This window comes from Bos indicus, chromosome 5 (assembly GCF_029378745.1).
Source record: "Bos indicus isolate NIAB-ARS_2022 breed Sahiwal x Tharparkar chromosome 5, NIAB-ARS_B.indTharparkar_mat_pri_1.0, whole genome shotgun sequence".
Classification (NCBI taxonomy): domain Eukaryota; kingdom Metazoa; phylum Chordata; class Mammalia; order Artiodactyla; family Bovidae; genus Bos; species Bos indicus.
Genome location: NC_091764.1, coordinates 42,414,344 through 42,435,500, shown reverse-complemented (window position 1 = coordinate 42,435,500; position 21,157 = coordinate 42,414,344). Strand labels below are relative to the sequence as shown.

Here is a 21,157-nt window from a genome sequence, read left to right as displayed (position 1 = left end):
TTTTTCCAGTAGTCATGTATGGATGTGACAGTAGGACTATAAAGAAAGCTGAGCACCAAAGAATTGATGCTTTTGAGCTGTGGTGTTGGGGAAGACTCTTGAGATTCCCTTAGACTGCAAGGAGATCCAACCAGTCTATCCTAAAGGAAATCGGTACTGAATACTCATTGGAAGGACTGATGTTGAAGCTGAAACTCCAATACTTTGGCCACCTGATGCGAAGAGCTGACTCATTTGAAAAGACCCTATTGCTAGGAAAGATTGAAGGTGGGAGGAGAAGGGGATAACAGAGGATGAGATGGTTGGATGCCATCACCAACTCAATGGACATGAGTTTGAATAAACTCCGGCACTTGGTGATGGACAGGGAGGCCTGGTGTGCTGCAGTCCGTGGGGTTGCAAAGAGCTGGACAGGACTGAGTGACTGAACTGAACTGAATTAAACTAAGAACTCAATCAAGTTAGGCCCTGATATTATTTAAAATAAAACAATTCACCACTCCATCTCACTTGCTTTCATGATAAAGAACCTATTGAGTCTAAGCACAGGAACTGAGGTAATCCCCACGTTTGTTCCAAACATTGATTTCATCAGAATGTTAGAATTTAGACCAAGATGCTTATGGGCAAGGCACCAGTTACCTTGCTTAATTGTAGAACTAATATTCCAAGCCTGCATTTTTCAACTCCAGAATTAGCAAATTAAGACCATATACAGAAGGGAAGTAGGAAGAAAGGAGCAATGAAGAAGAAGAAACTGATTTCTTTGGAAGATTTACACCAATGTGGTATCTAAACATTGTCATTGCAGTTACCCTTTAGAAACTCACCCAAAATTAAAATTAAGTAAAACTAAGAATGTTTATTCAATAAAGGCAGGTACTATATAATTTAGAAACCATCTTTCAAAATAATGGAGAAGGAAATGGCAACCCACTCCAGTATTCGTGCCTGGAAAATCCCATGGATGGAGGAGCCTGGCTGGTTACAGTCCATGGGGTTGCAAAGAGTGCGACATGACTGAGAAACTAACACACACTTTCAAAATAACACAGATCATGTCTCATCATTTCTTTCGTTACATTAGGATTTTCCACCAGGTTATCAGCCCAACCCAGTAAGACTAGGCAAATACAAACAGAAGCAAAGTTTTGTAGATGATTACACTCTAGGTGAACACAAGCATCTACAACAGAAGACTGAAATGACCCATCACTCCTAAAGCTTACTGATCAGTGATAAACCTGGAAATGAATGATTTTCTTTTTGTCAGAATATGGTACACCCATCCACTCAACCTGGAAATGGATGATCCTTTCTTTGTAAGAATATGGTACATCTATCCACTCAGTTACTTGTATAAGAAATCTGAAAGTCATCCTTGAAATCTTCCTCTTGAACCAAGACTATCAACTTATCAACAATCAAGGCTATGATGATATAAAGAGTAATCAATGGAGAACTCAAATAACGCTTATTTGACCAGGTCAGAATACAGAATATCTGACCTGGTCAGAATACAGTTACAAATTACTTTTGTGGAAAAGTCTTAAGCCGTTCTCATGTTTCACAATTAGAAAAATAGTTTTTTCACCACAATAAAAAAGTTGCAAAAATGTTCTTTGGAATGGATAATTCTTCAATATTTAACTTTTCATACATGATATTATTTCCATCATTTTTTCAGGAACAAAGCCCATTCTTAAAAACAACTTGCATGACCAAAAAAAAAAAAAAAAAATCAGCCTTCAAAGTATGTTTTTAATCTGTTCATTTCTCCTTATCTTCTTAGTCTGGAGTACTTGTCTTCTCCAAACTAGATTATTTCATCAATAATTAAATAGCTGATAATTCTTTTAATCACCCACAATCTTCTTCTACAAAGAAGGGAATGAACATCTTTGAATAAAAATCATGAATTTTTCAACTGCATCTATGATAAAATTCAAAGTATTAAAAACAGCCTAATTTTTAGTCTGTACCCTAATTTTCATAGCTTAAGTGCATGCTATGGCCTTTCAGTTATGTCTCAGTCTTTGTGACCCCATGGACTGAAAGCCCATCAGGTTCCTCTGTTCATGGAATTCTCCAGGCATGAATACTGGAATGGGCTGCCATGCCCTTCTCTGTTTCATAGTTTATATCAATATGTAATTATACTTATTTGTCATTATTTTTCAATGACTAAATGGAAAACTCCATGAGACAGCATAGAAGGAAGATTATTGAGTGAGTCAATTTAAGAGACTTTTCTTAAAAGATATTGACTATATTTAATAATGACAAAAACAATAATAATAACCACTATTAAGTGTTTATTAAATTCCAGTGTTATCCATGACAAATGTATTATATTAAGTATTTCTACTTCTTAACAACAATCCTTTTGAAAGTGTATTATTCATATGTTTCAGATGAGGAAACTGGAGCTCAGGAATTTTAAGTAATTTCCTCGAATTATATATCTATGAAACCCATGTCTGATTGCCCCCAAAGTTTATGTATTATCAACTTCACTATGGTGGCTATTTACTTATCTATAGACTAAATTCTTCATATTAAAAATGTGACATATCCCCTGTCCCTGGGATTCTCCAGGCAAGAACACTTGGAGTGGGTTGCCATTTCCTTCTCATATGCATGAAAGTGAAAAGTGAAAGTGAAGTCGCTCAGTCCTGTTTGACCCTCAGTGACCCCATGGACTGCAGCCTTCCAGGCTCCTCCGTCCATGGGATTTTCCAGGCAAGAGTACTGGAATGGGGTGCCATTGCCTTCTCCGAGACTAAATTCTTCATACTAAAAATGTGACATATATATATGTGTGTGTGTGTATGTATATATATATATATATATAAAACACAAATGTATCAATTTGTAATATTACATAGCAAGTTAGTAGCAGAGTTGGGATTTTAAACATCATCTGATTCCCAGACCCATATTTTTTCTAACAAAATAAACCAGACAGAGTAACTGTATCAATCTAATTTTTAGAGAACTTAATAAAGTCAAGAAGACTTTGAAAGTCAAAATTTCATCCCAAGTTGACTATATTTTCATATGCAAAAGTTGCACAATAAAGACATGCACTGCTTTATTGTAAATTTGTATGTGGCTCACCCTTAAGACTAACCATTCTTCTATCCTTCTTTGTACTCCTCTTCTTCCTCATGTTGATTCTGGACCTTTATATACACTTACCACCTCAGCATAGCATTCAGGGCAAGGCTACATTTGAGACAGATCTCTAAGCCAACGCTTTAAGGTTCTAAGGTCTCCCTCAAGCCCTATTCTTTTATTTGAATCTTCTGCCTTACTTTCAAGCTCTCTTTCTGGTTTATTCCTCTTCCCAGATTTCTCCTGTTGAACTTAAGCATATAATGGGCTCTACCCATGTGGCTCAGCTGGTAAAAAATCCGCCTGCAATGCGGGAGACCCGGGTTCGATCCCTGAGTTGGGAAGATCTCTGGAGAAGGGAAAGGCTACCCACTCCAGTATTCTGGCCTGGAGAATTCCGTGGACTAGTTCACGGGTCGCAAAGAGTCGGACACGACTGAGCGACTTTCACTTTCACTTCATTTCACCCTTGAACTCTATGTTAGAACTGAGATTCCAATATCAATCAGACAACTAAAAGCTACTCTTCCAATTATCACCTGCCTTCAAGTTCCTATCTCTGTACTCTTCACACCTCTTAGGACACTCATGAATCCCTCTTGGATCCCTCCTTTATTTCTACTCATTGCCAGGTCACAAGCTGCTATAGTCAACCTATAAAGAACATAACCTTTCTCTGTAGCCAAAAGAGCTCTTGATTCCATAACCCCTGGAATTTCCCGTCTTCCCCAGAGTAAGAATCTTCTTTCTAACCACAACTTGTCCCTACCTTTTTACTTGATTCTTTTATTTGGAATCAGTCAAGTCTGGATGTGAGTAACAGGAACAAACAGGTATATTACATTATAAATATAATAAATGCTTTCCTTCCAGAGAGACAATGGCAATCATTATTAAACTGGTGCTGATGCTAGTATTTTGGAAGGTTTTGCAGTACCATGAATGAGATCTCTAAAGATAGAGGTTCTCTGACAGATTTCTCTGAAGAAAACTGGCTATAATCTCACAGCATGAGAAAACACACTGCTGAGTGGGTTTAATGGTACATAATAAAGGGATGACGTAAAGTGGATGAGTCATAGGAAGACACAGTAAATGTTGCAGATAAATTAAGCAGCACAAGACTCACTTCAGGAGTTCACAGAAAAGATTCAAGTGTAGGATGGAATACAAGAAATGTAAAAAATGTGTTTGCTTAAACATGAATCCAACAGGAAACACTGTTGGAAATTATGAAAATTATGAGATACTAGGAATTCTTCAACATCAATTTTTAAAAATTCCACATAAAATTTCCTATAAAATGCTAAAAATTAATTTTATTCTCATAAAAATGAGAAAAATCTACTTTTAAAAGTGACAGCAGTAACTAAAACACAGAAAATGAATTGAATAAGTTGAATAAGTTTATATTCAAATTCTGATTATTTAATAGGTTATCAAGCTATGTCCAAGAAACCATTTTTCCTTTGTAGTCAACATAACAATTTTCCAAGTCTTGATTAATAATAAATAATTTAAAGCTCTAGCATTGTTCAGTGCATAGGAGAAGGAAATGGCAACCCACTCCAGTGTTCTTGCTTGGAGAATACCAGGGACAGGGGAACCTGGTGGGCTGCCGTCTATGGGCTCACACAGCAGCAGCAGCAGCATTGTTCAGTCACTCAGTCATGTCCTACTCTTAGCCACCCCATGGACTGCAGCATGCCAGGCTTCCCCGTCCTTCGCCATCTCCCAGAGCTTGCTCAAAACTCATGTCCATTGAGTCAATGATGCCATCCAACAATCTCATCCTCTGTCAACCTCTTCTTCTGCCTTCAATCTTTCCCAGCATCAGGGTCTTTTCTAATGTGTCAGCTCTTCACATTGGTGGCCAAAGTATTGGAGTTTCAGCTTCAGCATTAGTCCTTCTAATGAATAATAAGGATTGACTGGTTTGAGCTCTTTGCTGTACAAGGGACTCTCAAGAGTCTTCTCCAAAACTGCAGGTCAAAAGCATCAATGTTTCAGTGCTCAGTCTTCTTTATGGTCCAACTCTATATGGACCTTCGTCAACAAACTGATGTCTCTGCTTTTTAATATGCTGCCTAGGTTGGTCAGCTTTTATTCCAAGGAGCAGGCATCTTTTAATTGTGTGGCTGCAGTTAGCAACTGCAGTGATTTTGGAACCCAAGAAAACAAAGTCTGTCACCGTTTTCATTGTTTCCCCATCTATTTGACATGAAGTGATGGGACGAGATAACATGATCTTCATTTTTTGAATGTTGAGTTGTTAGACAACTTTTTCATTCTCTTCATTCACTTTCATCAAGAGGCTCTTTGGCTCCTCTTCACTTTCTGCAATAAGGGTGGTGTCATCTGCATATCTGAGGTTACTGATATTTCTCCCAGCAACCCTGATTTCAGCTTGTGCTTCATAAAGCCTAGCATTTCACATGATGTACTCTGCATATAAGTTAAATAAGCAGGGTGACAATATACAACCTAGACGTACTCCTTTCCCAATTTGGAACCAGTGCATTGTTCCATGTCCAGTTCTAACTGTTGCTTCTTGACTTGCATACAGGTTTCTGAGGAGGCAGGTGAGGTGGTCTGGTGTGACCATCTCTTTAAGAATTTTTCACAGTTTGTTGTCATCCACACAGTCAAAGAATTTTGAGTAGTCGATGAAGCAACATGTGTCTTTCTGGAATTCACTTGCTTTTTCTATTATCCAACAGACATAGGCAATTTGATTCTGTTGTTCCTCTGCCTTTTCTAAATCCACCTTAAACATCTGGAAGTTCTTTGTTCATGTACTTTTGAAGCCTGGCTTGGCGAATTTTGAGCATTACTTTGCTAGCGTGTGAAATGAGTGCAATTGTGTGGTAGTTTGAACATTATTTGGCATTGCTGTTCTTTGGGACTGGAATGAATACTGAGCTTTTCCAGTCCTATGGCCACTGCTGAGTTTTCCAGATTTGCTGGCATATTGAGTGCAGCACTTTAACAGCACCATCTTTTCAGATTTGAAATAAATCAGTTGGAATTCCATCACCTCTACTACCTTTGTTCATGGTAATGCTTCCTAATGTCCACTTGACTTCACACTCCAAGACGTCTGGGTCTAGGTAAGTGATCACACCATTGTGGTTATCTGTGTCATGAAGATCTTTTTTGTATAGTTCTTCTGTGTATTCTTGCCACCTCTTCTTAATATCGTCTGCTTCTGTTAGGTCCATACCATTTCTGTCCAAATCCATCTTTGCATGAAATGTTTCCTTGATATCTCTAATTTTCTTGAAGAGATCTCTAGTCTTTCCCATTCTATTGTTTTCCTCTATTTCTTTGCATTGTTTACTTGGGAAGGCTTTCTTATCTCTCCTTGCTATTCTTTGGAACTCTGCATTTGGTTGGGTATATCTTTCCTTTTCTCCTTTGCCTTTAACTTCTTTTCTCAGCCATTTGTAAGGTCACCTGAAACAGGCATTTTGCCTTTTTGTATTTCTTTTTCTTGTGAATAGTTTTGACCACCACCCTGAACAAGGCCCTGAACCTCCCTGCATAGTTCTTCAGGCACTCTATCAGATCTAATCCGTTGAATCTGTTTGTTACTTCCATTGTATAATCATAAAGGATTTGATTTAGGTCATACTGATTGGCCTAGTGCTTTTCCCTACTGAATTCAATTTAAGTGTGAATTTTGCCATAAGGAGTTCATGATCTGAGCCACAGTCAGCTCCTGGTCTTGTTTTTGTTGACTGTATAGAGCTTCTCCATCTTCAACTGCAAAGAATATAGCCAATCTGGTTTCAGCATTGAGCCTCTGGTGATGTCCATGTGTAGAGTCTTCTCTTGTGTTGTTGAAAGAGGGTGTTTGCTATACCCAGTGTGTTCCCTTGGCAATTTGGCAGTCCCTTGGCACTGGTCATACTAAAATTCCAGGTTTCACATTTAACATCATTTTTAAAAAGGCCATCTCTGAGGGTATATTATCACACAACTGCAACTAAGAAGCGACAGACATTCTTCTCAATACCTTAGCCACAAATAATTTAAACTAGGCCATTTATAGAGAAGAAAACAAGGGAATATTTTTAATAACTTATAATATAAATGAGATACTATTTGGAAAACAAAACTCTAATCTAAAACACTAAATCATTTGAATCATGTTAAGATAAATAATATATGGGACACAAGTTCACAATGAGCCATTTGTATTAATTGCAGGTAGATTATCTGCCTCAGGGGGTGTCCTGTGCTACTATTCTTAAGTCTATACCTAACCACACACAAAAAATTGCCTAACTCTTGAACAAAATTGCCAAAGGTAATAGCTGCAGGAGAGTTTACAAATTCTCTATCTCCAGCTGTGAGAAATAGACCATGAAAACATCTTTAATGACCATCCTGCAATATTATCTTTGCCCTAAACAGCTAAGTCTGGCTAGAGCTGTTCACAAGGGAGATGAAAGATGGGAGAAAGCAAAACGAACTATGAGAAATAGATTTAAGATCTGCATGTTAAATATATATTATACTATTTGTCCAATATGAACTTCATCATTTCTACCAGGCTTTCATTTATTCCACTGTTTTTATATATCATGTGATAAAACAAGAAATCTTTAGAAGTTATCAGGGAAAATACTTCCCTGACTTTGCATCAACTCCAGTACCCAACCTGGCTCTATCTTTTCTTCCAAAGCCATTCCCTTCTGCACTGAAATGCCATATCTTCCAATCTTCCCATCTCTCCCTACCATCTATCCATTAGATTTGTTCAAAATAGTCAAATACATGGAAAAAAGGTGGCACTGATCAGGAGATAGCAGGAAAAAGTGTGGAATCTGAACACATCCATGGAGGGCACCAGCTGCTATGAAGCCTTACTTAGACACTATGAGCAATACAGCTTCACTTTTGTCCTCAACCAGCAAACCATGCTCTTTCAAACAAAAACTATGAATAGTTTAGATTGCTTTTCATTTGAAGTTGAGGTAAAGAGGTGGCATGCCATTTGAATAGAAGTTGTATCTTTTTTCAAAGAACTTGAACTTCCAAGACCCAGGACAGAATGCTTAGCCAGTGTACCTGGTTCTTTAATTCACATGTTCCCCTTTCTCTAGACAAATACCTTTCTCATAGCTAGAGCTTTTATTTTTATTTATTTTTTTTAATTTAAATTTATTTATTTTAACTGGAGGTTAATTACTTTACAATATTGTATTGGTTTTGCCATACATCAACGTGAATCCACCACAGGTATACACGTGCTCCCCATCCTGAACCCCCCTCCCACCTCCCTCCCCGTACCATCCCTCTGGGTTATCTCAGTGCACCATAGCTAGAGTTTTTAAAGCTTCCCATGTGGCACAGTGGAAAAGAATCCAACTGCCAATGCAGGAGTCACAAGAGACATGGGTTTGATTCCTGTCAGGAAGATCCCCTGAAGTAGGAAATGGCAACTCACTCCAGTATTCTTGCCTGGAAAATTCCATGGACAGAAGAGCCTTGTGTGCTATACTCCATAGGGTTACAAAGAGTCATACATGACTTAGCACAGATACACACACACAGAGTTTTTAATAAAAGCCAGTATTTTCTCAAGTAAGAGGGTGGGTGACTACAAAATATTTGTTTGTGTCTTTTATCTAATCCAGTATCCACCTGGGTTGGAGTAACTGCTCAGGTGAGAGAACATGTTACCTGATGTTTTGATGAGTAAGTCCAAAATATCCTTCTGCTAGCAAGCTAAATGTATTCACTTGTACTGTTGTACTGTCCTATTTCTGATTAATCTCCTCAGAATCCTCTCATCCCTTTCCTCTGTTCTCTTTATCTCAAGTATCTAATTTAATTCCTTCATGTAATAGGCCACCACTCTACAATTCTTATAGTTTTTTCTTTGGTTCTTTTGGTAGCCAATTTATTTGCTATACTCAAACTCTACACTTCATTACCCATTTAGTACTAACACTTGCCTAGCTAAACTTATTTAGAAAATCAAAACATTTTCCACAATTTTAACATAAGCCCTTATTGTTTCAGCCCCTTCCTTAATGTTAATGTATCTGGTAAGGTTGCCCAATAAAGCCTAAGGGAGACTTTGAATATAAGGTTAGTTACACATACTTAAAAAGTGAATGAATTACATCTTTTTCAATAAGGTATAATATTAACACTTATGATAAACTTGACTAAATTACAAGATATCCTATAGATAAAACATGCAGTTATAATGATCCATGTTGTCTGAAAAGGTTCCCAAGGTTTTGCTTCATTTGTGCTACTCCAGCCTCAGCAGAAGCTTAGAAAAATCTAAAAAGCATTTTATCCTTTCTGATTATGTAAAATCATTATGACTCAATTGTGGGCAAATACTCCCTACAATTGGCATATTCTGCCAATCATTACTCCAGGAATCTTCACTCCATAGCATGAATTTGCTTCTGTTGGTCTTGTGTAGTAGAACTTACTGAATTAGTTGAATAAGGACCACATCTTATACTACATTCTATTTACGACATACCCCAGTCAATATAATAACAACTTTTTGCACGTTTCAAGACTAACATTTTTTATTATTTATTTATCTTTCAAGGCTAATATTTTGCATGGTTCCATCTGGTCAAAGCTATGGTTGTTCCAGTAGTCATGTATGGATGTGAGAGCTGGATTATAAAGAAAGCTGAGCACCAATGAATTGATGCTTTTGAACTGTGGTGTTGGAGAAGACTCTTGAGAGTCTCTTGGACTGCAAGGAAATCAAACGAGTCAATCCTAATGGAAATCAGGCCTGAATATTCATTGGAAGGATTGATGCTGAAGCTGAAACTGCAGTACTTTGGCTACCTGATGCAAAGAACTGACTCACTGGAAAAGACCCCGATGCTGGGAAAGAGTGAAGGCAGGAGGAAAAGGGGATGACAGAGGATGAGATGGTTGGATGGCATCACCAGCTTGATGAAGATGAGTTTGAGCAAGCTCTGGGAGTTGGTGGACAGGGAAGCCTGGCATGCTGCAGTCCATGGGTCACAAAAAGTAGGACACGATTGAGCGACTGAACTGAACTGTACTGAAGACTAACATAAAGCTGATTTTCCACTGGGAAAATTTTATGATATTTAAGAGTTTTCTGAAATGAATTGTGATTTCCTTTTATGGAAAAAATAAAATGAAATAAAACTGTTTAATAAAATTAGCAATTTTAAAATATGAGTGAAATCTTAAAAATCTCTGTTCTGTTACTCTGAAATAAAAATTTTACATTTTTACTTCTTTTGTTTTCTCTCAGAGAATATTAAAGGCATAGTTAAGGTGGCATTGAATAGATAATACTGATTATTTCTTTTAGCAAAAGAAAGGGTGTTTTAGTAATTTTCTAAGAATGCTTATGGGCCTATCTCACTAGTCTAGACAATGCAATAAGAATTATATATGCTTAATAAAAATATTTATATTTTCTTTATAGATTATTTATCATTGGTTTATTTAAGTGAGCATAAATATATGTGAACCAAATCCTATAATCCTTCCAAATCCTACAGTGATATAAAAAACAAATTATATGTGAAAATAATGTTTAAAAGGCAGTTGGTATGCAAAAGCTTTCCTACTGATATTTCACAATAATTTTCTAAGAAAATCAAGTTATAAATAAAAAAAGTTAGAATTTATAGACTTCTTATTAACCTAAGAAAAACACATTAAGTATAACGTTTCATTATATACAGGGAATGTGAGAATGACACTTTAATCATTTCAATTTTTGATGTCAAAGGTGAATACATTTGATGGGTTTTGACATCATTATATTATGAGTTTGAGATTCTTAAAAGATTGGTGAAGATAGAGACTTCAAAACTCCCCAAATCTTTAGACACTGTGGTTCAGTCTGCAGTTGCCTTAGATCTTCCTAGATCTTTTGATGTTTAAAAACAGTTAACTGAATCCAAAACATCAAAATTTAGGGATGGGAGAAGAAGGATGAAGAGAAGAGGAAAAGATTAGGGAGAATGTCTATAGTTTGTTTACTGTCTTATATGGAACTAGAGAAAATAGATCAGCCTATGCAATTAATCTGGAAAATAAACATTATTTCCATAACTGAAGGTGAATATGAAAAATATAATTCTTAGTGAACACCTTTTCTTAACATTTATACATTGCCTTCTTTTCAGACAAATTTTTCAGTAAAAATTATTATTAAAATCTCAATCACTAAACATGCATTTATTAAACATAAAAGGTGGTACTACATATACTCATTGGCCCAAAGAAGTAAAATCTTGTCTTTAAAAAGTACTGTATCTAAGAAATAATATTAAAACCAAAAGGAAGACAACATGTTTTCTTGCTTAAATTTTCTCATTTCATTTTGTGAACATTTTGTAGCATGGCATATGACAGCTGAAATACAAATTATCCTTTACAAAAATGTCAAAATGATTTGTTGGAGGTAAAAAAACTCAAGATTTTAAAACACAGTTTTGGTCTACAACCACATATTCATCAATTCCAAACTTTCAAAATAGAAAATGAAAAGTTAACATTTCATTGTCTAAAATTAAAAAAAAATACTTACACTATGGACTTTTCCAGGCGACTTCCCTGTGAACCAACAATCTCCCCCAATGTACAAAACACTTGTCCCAGAAAGTCCTAAAATAGATAAAAAGATTAAGGCGCTTAAGTTCCCAAACTGTCTTTACGTATTCTGTACATCATATCTGCATTGTTTTCATTGTTAAGATATTGAATTCTCTAACTTCCAATAATAAACAAAATGAGTTCAAAATGCATGGATTTTAGCATATGATTGTCCCCTAAGTTTGCACAGCCTTCTGTTCTTTTAATCACTAAGTTAGTTTGTTATTATGAGTACTCAGACATTGTATTTGCTTTCTTTCTCTTTTTAAATTAAAATGAAAATGGAAAACAAGTTCCAGGATTTGAATTCACAACTGAATTGACTTGAGATGTCCCTGAAATTACTAAACTTTTGTCTGAGAAGGCAAATCATAAACGCGCAGGGCAGTAGTGGCTAACACTAACAGTGCTACTGGTTACAGAGAAGCAGTGTGATAGCACGGCTACAACCAGGATCCAGAGTCACACTGCCAGATGTCTATTCCAGCACGACCACTGACCATTTATGAAATGGCAGTTATTATGCTGTCCAGTTTCCTCAAGCACGTAGTTGCCCCCTTAAAGAGCTATTGTGAGTTCAATGAGTTATTATTGCATGAGATGATATTTGTAGATACTAAGTGCCCCCAAATGGGTTAAGTATAATATTAAGTCTTATTTTCAAGACTCAGAATAACCCTGCAAAATGAGAGGTTTCTTACAATACTATTAATAAATTTCACATATAAAGAAACTAATCATCTAAGAGGTTTTCCTTCATGTTTTAAGGAGTCAATGAATAGCAGAGATAAAACTAACCCAGATATTCTGATTCAAGACTGAAATACTGCCTAAAGATTTGAATATCATAAATACAGTGCAACTCCCCATGTTAATAAAATAAGGGTTCCAACACCATCCAGATATGTGCATCAAGAAAACATAGAGGTGGTTCAGGGAGAAGCATATCATTGCCTGTGTATGATCCCAAGCTGCCTTAAAGGAGAAAGTGGGAGATCTGTCTAAACTGTACTGTGAACTGGCCTAGGAAAATCCCTAAGAAAGAATGATAGCAAACAAAATGCTGCTTTAAGTTTTACTAAATAAAACTTTTAAATACCTAACAAGCCACAAAAGTAAAAACTGCGTTATTCACAGGAAGCTGCCCTAAATCTCATGAGAGAAAAAAAGGCCACTGTAGACTAGGACAGTCAAGGGAATATTTTTCCAAAGTACATAAGCCTTGAGAGCCATATAGGATTCAGACTATGAATAGGAGAGTTGGAGCACTGCAGTCCTAGAGAATAAATCAGAATAACAGACAAGAGTACTATGAAAAAAAGAGCAGACCTTAAATAAAGGGCAGAAACAGAGATGAAGAACCAATACTGTGGTGAGCCCTCTTGGCCAAGCCAAAAAAAAGCCTTAGAAGCAATTGGCAGCCTTTCAGCAACCTTTCAGCAAAGCAGGGACGCCATTAGAACAATGGATTCACATATTACTTAGCTACCAATTTGCAGAAAGGACTGAGAAGTGAAGAAAAATCTGAAAGTCAGATCAATCAAAAGGCTACAGTAGTTAATAAGAAGCAAAGTGTTAAGTCTCAAGCTAAAGTTGTAAAAGACACTTGGGAAATGTGCAGAAAAATGTCAGGATTTGGTGTAAACTGTACTTGCACTTGGACCTCCCAAGTGGCAACAGGGGTAAAGAACCTGCTTGCCAATGCAGTGAGACATAAGAAATGTGGATCTGATCCCTGGCTTGGGAAGATTCCCTGGAGAAGGGAATGAGAACCCACTTCAATATTCTGGCCTGGAGAATTCCATGGACAGAGGAGCCTGGAGGGCTACAGTCCAGCACGTTGCAAAGAGTCAGACATGACTGAAGTGACTTAGCACATGGATACTTGTACATAGTGGGGGTGGGGCAATGAAGAGAGGGAGAAAGAAAATAAATCTGGATTTGGATCTTGATTGCTGACAGAATATCAATACTTTCATTAAACTGCAAATCATTTTAAATTTTGCTTTCAAGTAAGTAAAATGTACTTCAGGTAAAGGCCCGACACATTTAAACTAAATATCCTTAAAAATAACATGTCTTTGCCAACTTCATAACAGACTTTACAGAAGTGTCTATGGATTTTTAAAAACAAACATAACTTTTTCTAAGTCACACTGTACATGAGAGCTTGATACTAAAGATTTGAAATGTCATTGGTCTTCTAGGTCAGCAGCAAAACATACATGGGGATTCTAGAACTGTTTTCTAAGGATATTAATATTGATGGGCAGCTGCTCATTCTGCATATTAAATGGATTTGGTCAATAAAAGAACAAGTCTCACTAAAAGCTTTTCACTGCTGTAGTAACTCAAGAAAACAGAACAGATATATTGAACATTCCATATTAGAGTCCACATATATAGTTTAGCATAGAACACATGCATACCATCATAACTGAACTAAAAGGAAATAAAAATAATAAAATCAATAAAATGAGCATCAAAAAGATGCAGTGTGGACTGAAACATTTTATTGCTACTGCAATAAAGTAGCTACTGCTACTGCAATCTCTGCCCCTAAATATTATGGTACTTATATAATTGTTTTACATCTGCCTATGTTCGTGTAGTCGTGATATGCATACAATCCATGTGCTATTCATAATGCAAAAATCAGCACATAATATTTAATATTTGTCAACTACTCCTTGTGTTGGAAAAGGTCTACTGAATCCATTTTTCAGCCAGTGTCAGGGAATGTTTAATTTTAAGGAGTCCTGTATGTTGTTTTCTGTTCCTCAAGGGCCCTCCGTTCTTTATCAGTTCCTGGAAAACAGGAACGAGCAGAGCTGCACGCAGTTCTCAGGACTGAGGTCATGAGACAGAAAGCATATGTGGATTCCTTTCAGTAACTTTTTACTTTTCTGTAAAACTACTTAATCATATTCCTATTTCTCAAGACATGGATTGTCTTCCGGCCCTGTGACGATTGTTATTCCACTAGTTACTGTTGTCATGGCCCTGTGATGATTGTTATTCGCTTAGTCACTGTAGTTATGCATCTGGTTTCGGTGTTTTTGCTCAAATTTATTTTTTGCCTAAAGCTTCCTTGTATAACAATATATACACACATGCTGCCATGAATAAAGCACCCTTGTTTCACTTGAGACTTGGGTCCCCCACGTCCTTCTTTTCATCACTTTCTTTTCCTCGACTTCAGTCCCCAGGTCCCGGTCTGTAAAGACCACAAGTCAGCTCAATGGTCTACATTCCCTATGCATTTTACACAATACTAGTAATTCATTCAGGCAGTTCAGCTTAGTGTCACAGTCATGTCTGACTCTTTGTGACTCCATCACTAAAACTAGAGCTTGCTCAAACTCATATTCATCGAGTCGGTGATGCCATCCAATCATCTTATCCTCTGTTGATCCCTTTTCCCCATGCCTTCAATCTTTCCCAGCATCAGGGTCTTTCCCAGTGAGTCAGTTCTTCCCATCAGGTGGCCAAAGTATTGGAGTTTCAACTTGAGCATCAGTCTTTCCAATGAATATTTAGGAATGATTTCCTTTAGGATGGACTGGTTGGATCTCCTTGCAGTCCATGGAATTCTCAATAAGAGTCTTTGCCAACACTACAGTTCAAAACCATCAATTCTTACACACTCAGCTTTCTTTATACTCCAATTCTCACATCCATACATGACTACTGGAAAAACCATAGCCTTGACTAGATGGACCTTTGTCGGCAAAGTAATGTCTCTGCATTTTAATATGCTCTCTAGGTTGGTCATAGCTTTTCTTTCAAGGAGCAAATGTCTTTTAATTTCATGGCTGCAGTCACCATCTGAGGTGATTTTCGAGCCCCTCGAAAAGAGTCTCTCACTGTTTCCATTGTTTTCCCATCTGTTTGTCATGAAGTGATGGGACTAGATGCCATGATCTTCATTTTTTTAATGTTTCATTTTAAGCCAAATTTTTTACTCTCCTCTTTCACTTTCATGAAGAGGCTCTTTAGTTCTTCTTTGCTTTTTGCCATAAGGGTGGTGTCATCTGCATATCTGAGGTTATTGAAATTTCTCCTGGCCATCTTGACTCCAGCCTGTAATTCACACAGCCCCACATTTCGCATGATGTACTCTGCATATAAGTTAAATAAACAGGGTGAAAATGTACAGCCTTGATGTACTCCTTTCCCAATTTTAAACCAGTCCATTGTTCCATATCCAGTTCTAACTGTTGCTTCTTGAACTGCATACAGATGTCTCAGGAGGCAGGTAAGGTGGCCTGGTATTCCCATCTCTTGAAGAATTTTCCACAGTTTGCTGTGATCCACATAGTCAAAGGCTTTGGCGCAGTCAATAAAGCAGAAGTAGATATTTTTATGACGCTTCCCTTGTAGCTCAGTTGGTAAAGAATGTGCCTGCAGTACAGGAGACCTGGATTTGATCCTTGGGTTGGGAAGATCTTCTGGAGGAGGAAATGGAAACCCACTCCAATATCCTTCCCTGGAAAATCTCATGGACAGAGGAGCCTGGTGGGTTGCAGTCCATGGGGTTGCAAAGAGTCAAGCATGACTGAGTGACTAACACTTAACACTTAGATATTTTTCTGGAACTCTCTTGTTTTGATGATCCAGTGGATGTTGACAATTTGACTTCTGGTTCCTCTGCCTTTTCTAAATCCAGCTTGAACATCTGGAATTTCATAGTTCACGTACTGCTGAAGTGTGGCTTGGAGAATTTTGAGCATTACTTTGCTAGTGTGTGAGATGAGTGCAATTATGTGGTAGTTTGAACATTCTTTGGCATTGCCTTTCTTTGGGACTGGAATGAAAACGGACGTTTCCAGTCCTGTGGCCACTGATGAGTTTTCCAAAATTGCTGGCATATTGAGTGCAGCACTTTTACAGCATCATCATTTAGAATTTGAAATAGCTCAACTGGAATTCCATCATCTTCACTAGCTTTGTTCCTAGTGATGCTTTCTAATTCCCACTTGACTTTGCATTCCAGGATGTCTGGCTCTAGGTGAGCGATCACACCATCGTGGTATCTGGATCATGAGTATCTTTTTTGTATAGTTCTTCTGTGTATTCTTGCCACCTCTTCTTAATATTTTCTGCTTTTGTTAAGTCCATACCATTTCTGTCCTTTATTGTGCTCATCTTTGCATGAAATGTTCCCTTGGTATCTCTAATTTTCTTGAAGAGATCTCTAGTCTTTCCCATTCTATTGTTTTCCTCTATTTCTTTGCATTGATCACTGAGGAAGGCTTTCTTATCTCTCTTTGCTATTCTTTGGAACTCTGCATTCAAATGGGTATATCTTTCCTTTTCTCCCTTGCCTTTTGCTTCTCTTCTTTTCTCAGCTATTTGTAAGACCTCCTCAGACAATTGTTTTGCTTTTTTGCATTTCTTTTTCTTGGGGATCATCTGGATCACTGCCTCCTGTACAATGTCACAAACCTTTGTCTATAGTTCTTCAGGCACTGTCTATCAGATCTAATCTCTTGAATCTGTTTGTCATTTTCACTGTATAATTGTAAGAGACTGGATTTAGGTCATACCTGAATGGTCTAATGGTTTCCCTAGTTTCTTCAATTTAAATCTGAATTTGGCAATAAGGAGTTCATGATCTGAGCCACAGTCAGATCCTAGTCTTGTTTTTGCTGAATGTATAGAGCTTCTCCATCTTTGGCTGCCAAGAATATAATCAATCTAATTTAGGTATTGAGAATCCGGTGATGTCCATGTGTAGACTCTCTTGTGTTATTGGAAGAGGATCTTTGCTATGACCAGTGTGTTCTCTTGGTAAAACTCTGTTAGCCTTTGCCCTGCTTCATTTTGTACTCTAAGGACAAATTTGCCTGTTACTCCAGGTATCTCTTGACTTCCTTCTTTTGCATTCCAGTCCCCTATGATGAAAAAGACAACTTTTTTGGGGTATAAATTCTAGAAGGTCTTGTAAGTCTTCATAGCGTTCTTCAACTTCAGCTTCTTCAGCATTAATGGTTGGAGCATATTCTTGGATTACTGTGATACTGAACGGTTTGCCTTGGAAACAGAGATCATTCTGTCATTCTTGAGATTGCACCCAAGTACTGCATTTCAGACTCTTTTGTCAACTCTGAGGGCTACTCCATTTCTTCTAAGGGATTCTTGCCCACAGTAGTAGATATAATGGGTAGTAGATATAATGAACTCTAAGTAAGTAGTAGTACATTAGTGTCCATTAATGGATATTTTTAGATATTTGCTCTGTATTTAGATAGAGAAATAAAGACTAGCTAAAATAGAAACCACTTTATTGTTTCTTATTATAGTGTTGCATTTCAGTTGATGAGCCACTATAATTAGATCATAATAGAATTTCCAGTAATAAATCCAAGCACTTTACTAGAACTCTAACAAACACATAGACCAAATACACTTTAGAGTGGCTGCTGCTGTTGCTGCTGCTAAGTTGCTTCAGTCGTGTCCAACTCTGTACGACCCCATAGACAGCAGCCCCAGGCTCCCCTGTCCCTGGGATTCTCCAGACAAGAACACTGGAGTGGGTTGCCATTTCCTTCTCCAGTGCATAAAAGTGAAAAGTGAAAGTGAGGTTGCTCAGTCATGTTCGACTCCTAGAGACCCCATGGACTGCAGCCTACCAGGCTCCTCCGTCCATGGGATTTGCCAGGCAAGAGTACTGGAGTGGGTTGCCATTGCCTTGCAATTGAGAATGCTTCAAATAATTTCAACATATTAACTATAAGACTTTTAAAAACCTGACTAGGAGGTCAACAAATATTTGTTAAATGTATTCATCATTATTTTACAGTCTAAATAATATATGGATAGAACTTAGTTTTGAAGTCTGTTGAAATGTCTATAAACCATATTGAACAAACCTAGACCACCTGTGTTTGTATTTTGACTGAAAGATTTATTAAAGCCTTTACCTTCAGTATTCTAATCTATAAAATAAATTTTATAAATAATATTTACAAATTAAATTGTTGGGAGATCTAAGTTAGATAACATATTCAAAACACTTAGAATAAATACCTGGAACATAGTAAGTATTTAATAAAAATATGCCTCCTCTCTCTTCCCCTACTTTCCTGGAATTAAAGAATATTACTATATGCTCTAAACATTCCACTAGCCACTAGATTATAGTACTGGAGATACTATAAATATCTGAATAAAATAATATATTTTCTTTCCCAAACTGCTTTACATTCTTGGTCAGTACAAATGCTCATTTTGAGCGTCATTATAAAATCCAAAAGTGTCTTATCTTATATGTTAAAGAAATGAAGACAGCCTCAGAGACCTCTGAGACAGCACTAAGAGCTCCAACATTCAAATCATAGGAGTCCCAGAAAAAGAAGACAAAAGGAAAGGGCATGAGAAAATATGTGAAGAGATTATAGTAGAAAACTTCCCTAAAAAGGAAGGGAAATAGCCACCCAAGTCCAGGAAGCCCAGAGAGTCCCATCCATGATAAACCCAAGGAGAAATATGCCAAAAAACGTGTTAATCGAACTAACAAAAATTAAACACAAAGAACAAATATTAAAAGTAGCAAGGAAAACCAACAAATGGCATACAAGGGGATTTCCATAATGATCTTTCAGCTGATCTTTCAACAAAAACTCTGCAGGCAAGAAGGGAATGGCAGGATATATTTAAGTGATGAAAGAAAAAACATGTACAACTAAGATTACTCTACTGAGCAAGGATCTCATTCAGATTTGGAAGAGAAATCAAAACTTTTACAGACAATCAAAATCTAAGAGAATTCAACACTACCACAGCAGCTCTTTAATAAATACTAAAGGAATGTCTCTAGACAAGACACAAAAAGCCTATAAAAACAAACTCAAAACAATAAATTAAATGTTCACAGGATCATACTTATAAATGATTACCTTAAATGTAAATGGCCTAGATGCTCCAACCCAAAGACACAGATTGGCTGAATGGTACAAAAGGGAGATCCCTATATATGCTATCTTCAAGAGAAACACCTTAAACCTAAGGACACACACAGCCTGAAAGTGAGAAGCTGGAAAGATACTCCATGCAAACGGAGATCAAAAGAAAGCAAGAGCAGAAATATTCATATTAGATAAAATAGACTTTAAAACAAAGATTGTTATAAGAGACAAAGGACACTATATAATGATCAAGGGATCATTCCAAGAAGACCTAAAAATTATAAGTATACATGCACTCAACATAGGAACACCTCAATATGTAAGGCATATGCTAACAACTATTAAAGAGGAAATTGACAGTAACACAATAATAGTGGGAGATTTTAATACAACAGTCATATCAATGGACAAATCACCCAGACAGAAAATTAGTAAGGAAACACAAGCTATAAATGATACATAGGACAAGTTGGACCTAATTGATATCTATTGGCATTTCAACCCCCCAAAATAGATTTCACTTTTTTCTCAGATGCACATGGAATATTCTCTAGGCTAGATCACATCCTGGACCACAAATCAGGCCTCGGTAAATTTCTAAAAACTGAAATAATTTCAAGTATCTTTTCTGATCACAGCTTTGTAAGATTAGATAGCAATTATAGAAAAAAAAAAAACCTATGAAAAACACAAGCACATGGAGGCTAAATAATACACTTACAAAGAACCATCAGATCACTGAAGAATCAAAAAGGAAATGAAAATATGGCTAAAAACAAATGACAACAAAGACATGACAACTTAAAATCTATGGGACACAGGAAAAGTAGTGCTAAGAGGGAAGTTTAAAGCAATACAATTCTACATCAAGAAGCAAGAGACATCAAATATATGTAATACTACACCTAAAGCAACTAGAAAAAGAAGAACACCAACAAAACAAACACAAAAACAACAAACCAAAACAAACAACAACAGCAACAAAAACCTGAAGTTAGTAGAAGGAAAGAAATCATAAAGATCATAGCAAAAGAAATGCAAAAGAAATGAAGGAGACTCTAGAAAAGCTCAATAAAAGTAAAAGTTGGTTCCTTAAGAAGATAAACAAAATTATAAAACCGTTAGCCACACTCATCAAGAAAAAAGGGAAGAAGACACAAACCAATAAAATTACAAATGAAAAAGAAGTTACAACAAACAACACAGAAATACAAAGGCCCATGGGACTACCATGAACAACTATACGCCAATAAAATTGGACAACCTGGAAGAAATCGACAAATTCTTAGAAATGTATAATCTTTCAAAATTGAACCAGGAAGAAAAGGAAAATACGAACAGACCAATCACAAGCGTAGAAATCAAAACTATAATAAAAAAATCTTCCAACAAAGCCCAGGGCGAGATGGCTACATGGGCTTCCCAGGCAGCACTAGTGGTAAAGAATCTGCCTGCCAATGTAAGAGATATAAGAGACACGGGTTCAATCCCTGGGT

At 36.8% G+C, this 21,157-nt stretch overlaps 1 protein-coding gene across 2 annotated transcripts in view; it reads right to left on the bottom strand.

Moving 5' to 3' along the window:
• The window catches only part of CPNE8 (copine 8), a 280,044-nt gene that overhangs the window by 160,928 nt on the left and 97,959 nt on the right, over positions 1–21,157 (bottom strand). For both annotated transcript variants that reach the window (XM_019960805.2, XM_070789278.1), the window contains one exon: positions 11,687–11,763. In XM_019960805.2, the coding sequence (XP_019816364.1) occupies positions 11,687–11,763 (77 nt within the window). The remainder of the gene's footprint in view (positions 1–11,686; positions 11,764–21,157) is intronic.